General features: G+C 41.0%; 1 protein-coding gene across 1 annotated transcript; it reads right to left on the bottom strand.

The window, feature by feature from the left end:
- Positions 1 to 1,167: 1,167 nt before the first annotated feature.
- LOC136829624 (tigger transposable element-derived protein 1-like) lies at positions 1,168 to 2,086 on the bottom strand. The gene is made up of 2 exons (XM_067088472.1): positions 2,025 to 2,086; positions 1,168 to 1,690 (listed from the first exon to the last, which is right to left on the bottom strand). The coding sequence occupies exons 1-2, from the start codon at positions 2,084 to 2,086 to the stop codon at positions 1,168 to 1,170; spliced, it is 585 nt and encodes a 194-aa protein (XP_066944573.1).
- Between the last annotated feature and the right edge of the window lie 5,681 nt (positions 2,087 to 7,767).

The raw sequence follows: 7,767 nt of genomic DNA, 5'->3' as shown, positions 1-7,767 counted from the left end.
TCGGACTGCATAACTTCAATCTCCTTTAACAGTAACAAAGAATTTTTCATAATTTTAGACAAAATCCAAAATTTTAAAACATTTTCTATATATTCTTCCGTTTTTTTTCTATGTCCTCTTCCGTTTTCATTTTGTGTTAAAATTTTTGCTTTTCTAAACATTTGTTTTCCTCTTTGTAATAGCTTATTACGTTTTGCTACTTTTTTGCCAACACAAGTGCGAGTACGTGCAAAGGAGTCAGGTGGAATCAAGGTCCAAAGCCCATTTCTTTGGACCTTGGGTGGAATAACAAAGCAAGCCGCAGTTGAACTACGGCCAAGAAGTGCCCTTTGTTTAGAGGATATCAGCCAACAAATTAAAACCCCAATTCGAGACCTCTGGCAAATACATTTGGCGTTGGAAAATCAGAACAAAATGAAAGAGATCAAAAGTGTCACACTCCTTCGAGGTATGGAAAGATGCCCAGGAGATGGGAGACGGAGCTATGCCTACTCCGCATATATCATGCAGTGGCACCTTGACATACGAGTTTAATTCGTTCCCTGACCGACCTCGTAACTCAGTTTGCTCGTATACCAAAACTAATTTCCCCATTAAAATGAATGGAAATGCTATTAATCTGTTCCAGCCCCCCAAAAAACACACAAATTTTTATTGTTACGTGTTTTTAAATAAGAAAATGTACTATATAAATAGCGAATAATGTATAAAACAATAATAGTACATAATAAAAGTGAATGCAAATATAAACTAAACTGGTTTCATTAAATATACTTTACCTTGAGGATCACGTGAAGATGATGGCGGTGTAGCAGCTAGACGTGGATACGGAGGGTGGTGGTGGGAGGAAGGACACTGCTAACTGAACTTACTTGCTACACACTTAAATGCTACATTGCTAAATTTAACTTACACACTATGCTACACTTTATCGCTACTTTTTTCTAATCATTTTATTTTGTAATTTTTTATTTTAATTTTTTTTTTACTTCACTTAAACTTCTTCACTGACTTTTGGCTTTTTCGCAGCACTTTCCTCGCTCTTGCTTTCTCATGGAGGGCTTTTCACTAAAAACCTGCCCATGGAGGTTTGTTCCTTCCTCCCTTTCAAAATTTGGCAAGAATGACTTGAACAAGCGTCATTAAACAGCTCCATTGCACGACTTATTACAACTTGAATTCTTCCAGGATGTTGTTGGCAAGGTTTGGCAGGTGGGCGGGAACATCGTCTAGGACGAGAAGGGCTCTCAGGGGTAAGTTATTTTCAGTGAGGTACTTCTTGTTGGCAGGACCAATGAACATGTTTACCCACTGCACAAAGATATCCCTGGTGACCCATGCCTTTGGGTTTGCCCTCCACATATCCTGAAGATTTTCATTGGTTACCTTAAGTGTATTAAAGGCTCTGGGGTTTTCCGAGTGGTAAACAATTAGCGGCTTAACCTTGCAGTCACCACTCACACTCGCGCACAGCACAAGGGTTAACCTGTCCTTCATAGGTTTGTGGCCTGGCATGCTCTTTTCCTCTGCCATCATATAGGTCCTCTTCAGGATCTTTCTCCAGAAGAGCCCTGTCTCATCACAGTTGGAGACTTGCTGGGGGACATATCCTTCTGCCTCTATCAGTTTGGCAAAATGCTTAACAAACTCCTCAGCTGCCTTCACATTGGAGCTTGCTGCCCCGCCATGCCTGACAACGGAGTGAATGCCAGTCCTATTTTTTTAAATTTTCAAACCAACCCCGACTGGCTTTGAATGACTCTTCCAATGCCTCGTCCGTTGATGTTCCTGGTGTCTTCCACGCTAAATCCCCGTAGATGTCTCATGCCTTCTCGGAGATGATGCTCTCGGTCACGGTATCTCCTGTGGGCTGCTTCTTCCTTAACCAAAACAACAACTCCATCTGTTCATGGACAGTGGTACGGAGCTTTGATATAATCTTAACACCCCTGGCTGGTGTTATAGCCTTTATCGGCTCCTTCTGCTTTAAAATCGTACAGATCGTAAAAGTAGTCTGATCGTACTGCCTACACAAGTCCATAACACGCACACCTTGTTTGTGTTTTTCTATGATTTTGCGCTTCATATCCAAAGTAATCGGCCTTTTCTTCTTTCAATACTTGTCTTGCCAATCACTTTCTTAGTAGGACCCATGATGAAAACTAATAAATGTTCCAAAATACAGGGACAAAGTGCAAAAACAAAGCAAGAAATACTGGAAGATGTTTCGAAGATGCTTAGACGGGAAGGTAACCATGTGAACTGAACAAGTGCGGATGGCTCAGAGAGTCGGTGAGCTAGTTTTAATGGTGGATGCATTGGGAGATGGTGGAATCTCCCAGATAGTACCTCAAATCTCGGGTCACTTCTCAAAGCAAAAATTAGCCGGTGCGCCACCTCATATGGTGGGGTGCTCGTAAGTCAAGGTATTACTATATTTGCTTAACTTATAAATACTAACCCAAAACACTTTGAGAAATCAAGGAAAAATTCATTGGCTCTCAATCCTGAAATTCTTAACAGGCTTACAATATCTATGCACATTTCTCGTGTCTGTGTCCCAAATTGATTGTAAAATCTTTACTGAGCCTTCAAAGGAAGTATTTCCTTCAGTTTTCCAGACTTTAATATCACGGAAAAAAGATCTGATAAACTTTTCTGAATCTTTCAGACAAGAGCTTGATAAACTGTAAGTATAGCACCATCTGGAAGCTTCAAGTTAATGACCTGCGCTCAGTGCAAAGCAATAGGCAAGTTCAAACAAGATATTAAGTTTTTTCCCATATTTCTATATATTTCTAGCCTGACAGGCAAGATAATATTCTTCAAGATTTAGATAAAAAATATGCTACTAAATTACAGGAACAGAAGATCCTATAGGAAGAACTTGATTTTTCCAGAAAAAGTTTTTGTAGTGGGGCAGATAAGAGTAGTTTTTTAGAAGAATCATGCAAATGATGATACAAGCATCAAATTTGGCACAATTATTCTCCAAGGGATACTAATCAAATCTGCCCAATTGGCCAATTGAAAATCCAAAATGGCGGCCATTTTTCAAGATGGCCGCCAAAATAACCACCCAAAGTTGAATTTTTGCTTAGAAATATTTGTAGTTGTCTGAATTGCATGATCTAAGTGTGGATTCCTATGTTTTTGAGCCTGCTGATGTATATTGTCTAGTTTATAACATGGTTAAGGCACTGTATTAAAGGAGTGATTGTCGGGCACTACCAAGGCACATTGGTGACATCACTGCTGTGAAACTCAGCATGGGGTTCAGTGTCAGTTAAGTAGGAAATTTATGTTGGCATCATACTGCAACAACCTACTAGTATCCCAAATGCTGCCTAATCAACCCCAAATCAGTTAGGCATCCGCACCTGAATGGACAGGACGTACCAGCACGGGAGAGCCGAACCAAGGATAACAGGGTTTTAGTTATCTGGATGGTGTACAGATCGCACGGGACTTATGACACTGGATGAACGATCAGACTAGGTGCATGGCACAGTGCAAGAACCCATACAGGAAAGTGCCTATTGTATATTACAGGACATTAGAGGCCTATTATACTATTACATGTACAGGGTGGTAAAAGGATAAACCCTCGACCCTGAACGTCATCGTAATCATGGATGCAAACTCTGCTGGACGATCATGGAAAACAGACTGGACCAAGTGTTGCCTATGTCAGGAGGTTAAGAAAGAAGATCTAAAATCCCCCCAGGCCAATCCTGCCAGAAGAGGAGATGATGGATATACGAACCTGGCAAAGAATATTCCTCTGTTTCACTCACTCAATGCACTACCAATCAAGCTAGACCCTGCAAGACTTGACGAAGGTTGTGGGATAGAGGAAACATTGAAAAAAAATAAGGCACAATATCATGAGAGTTGCAGGCTTCTGTTCAACAACACAAAGTTACACCGAGCTGAAAAAAGAGCAAGTCATGTAGGTACTAGTGATGAGGGCAGTAGAAGTAAGATTCCACGAAAGCTCCAAGAAACTAAAATAAAAGAATGCTTCCTCTGCGAAACTGAAGGAGGGGAGCTTAGAGAAGCAATGACAATGCAAGTGAATAGGAGAATAAATGAATGTGCCAAAACACTCAGTGATACAAAACTTCTCACCAAACTAAGTGCAGGAGATGTCGTAGCCCAAGAAGTGAAATATCACCCTGGCTGTTTGGTGGCATTGTATAACCGAGAACGGGCATACCTAAAGGTGCAGGAGCAAGAAAAGGCACAGGAACACTGGAAGAATGCATATCCAATTGCTTTCTCTGAACTAGTCACCTACATCTGTGAGATGAAAAATGCCAGTGAGAGGCCACCTTCAAGCTTGCTGATTTGACTAAGCTTTACAAGCAGAGGCTGCAACAGCTTGGTGTTGACTTGCCTGATGTTCATCCTACTCGACTCAAAGATCACCTGCTTTTGCACATTCCACAGCTGCAAGCTAATCACCAAGGACGAGAAGTTCTGTTGGCTGTTGAAACTGATGTAGGTTCATTCCTATCAGAAGCATCCCATTATGGTGAAGCGATCCATCTAGCAAAAGCCGCTGGGATAATAAGACAAGACATGCTCCGTCAGAAGTCGAATTTCAGCAGCTATTTTCATGACAAAGACTTAGAACAGGCTGTGCAACCATCACTGCTTCAGTTTGTATGCATGATCGAACATGGTGCAGACATCAAGTCCTAACTCCATCATGGAGCGTCGAAATCAGACTTTGCTATATCACAACTACAGTACAACTGCTCTGCCAAATACAAGGAAGGAACGGATGTCCACAGGCGTTCCAAGGACCGGGAGCCACATTTTGCAGTCTACATGGGCCTGTATGTGTTTGCCAAGACGAGGAAGAGACAAATAATTGAAATGCTCCATGAGAATGGGCTCAGCATATCATATGACCTAGTCCTAGAAATCTCAGCACAGTTAGGAGAAGCAGTTGTTGCACAGTATGTGGAAGATGGAGTAATCTGTCCCCCAGTCTTGAGAAAGAATTTGTTCACAACTGGAGCAGTTGACAACATAGATCATAATCCAACTGCAACCACAGCTGAAACATCTTTACATGGTACAAGTGTGTCCATTTTCCAGCATCCAAACACAGGAAATCCTGGTGATGAACGTGAGCCACTCAAACTAGATATAGAGTCAAAAATGAAGGTTAAAAGATGTGTGAAGCAGAAACGACAAGCACAGTCATCGTCACAAAAGGAGAGGATGCCATTAGCACACAGCGAAGTCTCTGGATGCTGTGTCCCCATGTTGTCACGAAGAAGCTGACAGTCAAATATTTGTTCACACTAGGGATGCAACGACTGACAGGAACAAGTCTATAATCATCAAGGCTAATGACACAGATGTGCTAGTCTGTACTGCCATCCTTCCAGAAACTAAGTCTTCAGGAAATGTGGATTGCCTTTGGCCAAGGAACCCAAACGCGATGGATTCCAGTCCCCTACTTTTACGCATTCACTGGATGTGACATTGTGTCTGCCTTCCATGGGAAAGCGAAGAAATCTGCATGGCAGACTTGGAATGTATTTGATGATATTACTGAAACATTTATCAATCTCAGCCAGCATCCAACATTGATTCGTGATCTTGACATGCAGAGGCTGGAAAGATTCGTTGTCCTCATGTACGAGAGATCAAGCACAGCCAGTGGTGTAGACGAAGTAAGACTAGATCTGTTTGCCCGCAAGCAGAGGCCGTACAACCCAATTCCACCAACACAGGCAGCCCTCAGAGAACATGCAAAGCGTGCAGCCTACCAGGCTTAGGAGAAAAAGAAAATAAATTAAGGGAGCAAGTGAAATTTGTTAAGTCTCTCTCTCTCTCTCTCTCTCTCTCTCTCTCTCTCTCTCTCTCTCTCTCTCTCTCTCTCAGCATTTCGTATATGAACCCAATTTGTCAAATGCTGCACCCAAGCTTTTTATCATCGACCCCACAAGTTGTTCGCATATTAATTTCAGTTCGTTTAGGCAAAATTGATTCACATGTAGAATTTGCAGGCGTCACCAAGGTTTCTTTGATTTGACTACCATTCCACTTCTAAATCACGTAACCCCAGAGGTTTTCAGTTGGTTCAGATCAGGAGAGTTTTCTGACCATTCAGTCCTGATAAAATGTGGATGATTTTCAAACCTGCACAACACTATTTTGGGATTGTGGATTGGAAAATTATCCAGTGCTGCCTATATTGGGCTTAGGTCGCATTTCAACATACTGGAACTGTTTAACCATTCATTTTTATCAATTAGCTCAGTAGACCGCTATCAGTCTCCGTCCCAAAAGGGCTGCAGTTATTCGACCACTACGTTTTACAGGTTTGGGGGATTTACGGGTTATACCCGAAAAGGACACCAACACACTTCTGATAATTAAAAAATCTGGTTTGGTAAATTTATGCAAGATTATTCACAAAATCGATTTTTTTAAATTATAGATCTTCTCCATACAGAAACCTTAAACCTCGTTTACACCATCCATTTCCATTGACAATTTCGTAATTCAGTGATGTGACCAATAGATGCTACATGAAAAAGTTTATATGCAAGTTGTCGCGAAAGAATTCAGTGCACGGGATTTTTTTGCTTCAAACTCCCGCCGATTCTACGGGGCTGACAGAATGGGGAAGTTACTAGAGACAAGGCACATCATAAACATGACTGTTATTGCACATTTTGCTGAAATGCGCGTATGGCCGCAGTATGCAACATCATGTTTCGCCTTGTTGCTTGTTTGAGTGATTTGTTGTGAGTTTGGGGTCCTTAAGCCCGAGTAACCAAAAGTGAGTTAACCCAGTTAACAACCGCCTGGAGAGGGAAGTGAGACTGTCGCGCACTGGTATCGCCCTTGTCGTTCCAGAGATCCCGTTTGTGAAAGACGTTTGAGTTGGGCTCCCAAAAGTTTGTGTAAGGTTAGCAGCTGTGGGTGTTCTTATGTTTTTGTAATGAGAATGATTAGGTATGAATAACTGTTTGGGCGTTTGTGTACTGCGCTGGCGTCGTGTTAGTTGTGGTTAAATTCCAGTGGTTTTTTTGAGGTTGAGGGCAATTGTGTAGCCCACGTATTTCGTGTTGCAGGTGCGGAGATTGTAAGTTCGTTAGTACGTTTGTTTTGGGGGTTTTGTTTGTTTATGTAGGGGTAATGATTGAGACGGTTTTATTTTTGTAAATAAGTTGAAAAAACCTGGTACGTGACTCATTTATCCTTGCATGGGGTCTAAGTCACTTTCGTAGTTCGTGGGTTGATCGTGCATCTTGGTGCAATCTATCGGCACAACGAAAATACAGTGACGCCTGTCGAGGAAATTCCCGATACAAGTGACGTATATGTAAGCCTAATTGCAAAGTAAGAAATATGTAGATTCTTTAATAAATTTAAAAACCGCTATACTTTATTAGATTACTACAATTACAGCAATAATGCAAGTACCTTAGAAGTTCCAAAGGGTGCGCGTTTGCCCGTTATCCATCTTATTTTTGAATGACTAAAATTAAATTTTCCCGTCTGTGTGACGTCATCAGCAGAAACTTAGATTTCACTCGAATTTTAATCTGCTTGTTCTTTTTAGCTTGCATATGAAAAAAATGGGGATTATAAGTTAAAACTTATTTCTAGTTTCATGTATATCTAGTATTTTGAATGTAAAAATAAAATATGCAAATTAAGAGTTAGTTTTAGTTTTACAGACACAAAAAACAAGAAAATAATAAAATACTACAAATGTTTCAAAGCAAAATTGTT

The sequence above is a fragment of the Macrobrachium rosenbergii genome, chromosome 44 (assembly GCF_040412425.1).
Source record: "Macrobrachium rosenbergii isolate ZJJX-2024 chromosome 44, ASM4041242v1, whole genome shotgun sequence".
Taxonomy (NCBI): Eukaryota; Metazoa; Arthropoda; class Malacostraca; order Decapoda; family Palaemonidae; genus Macrobrachium; species Macrobrachium rosenbergii.
This window is presented reverse-complemented; position numbering and strand designations above follow the sequence as displayed.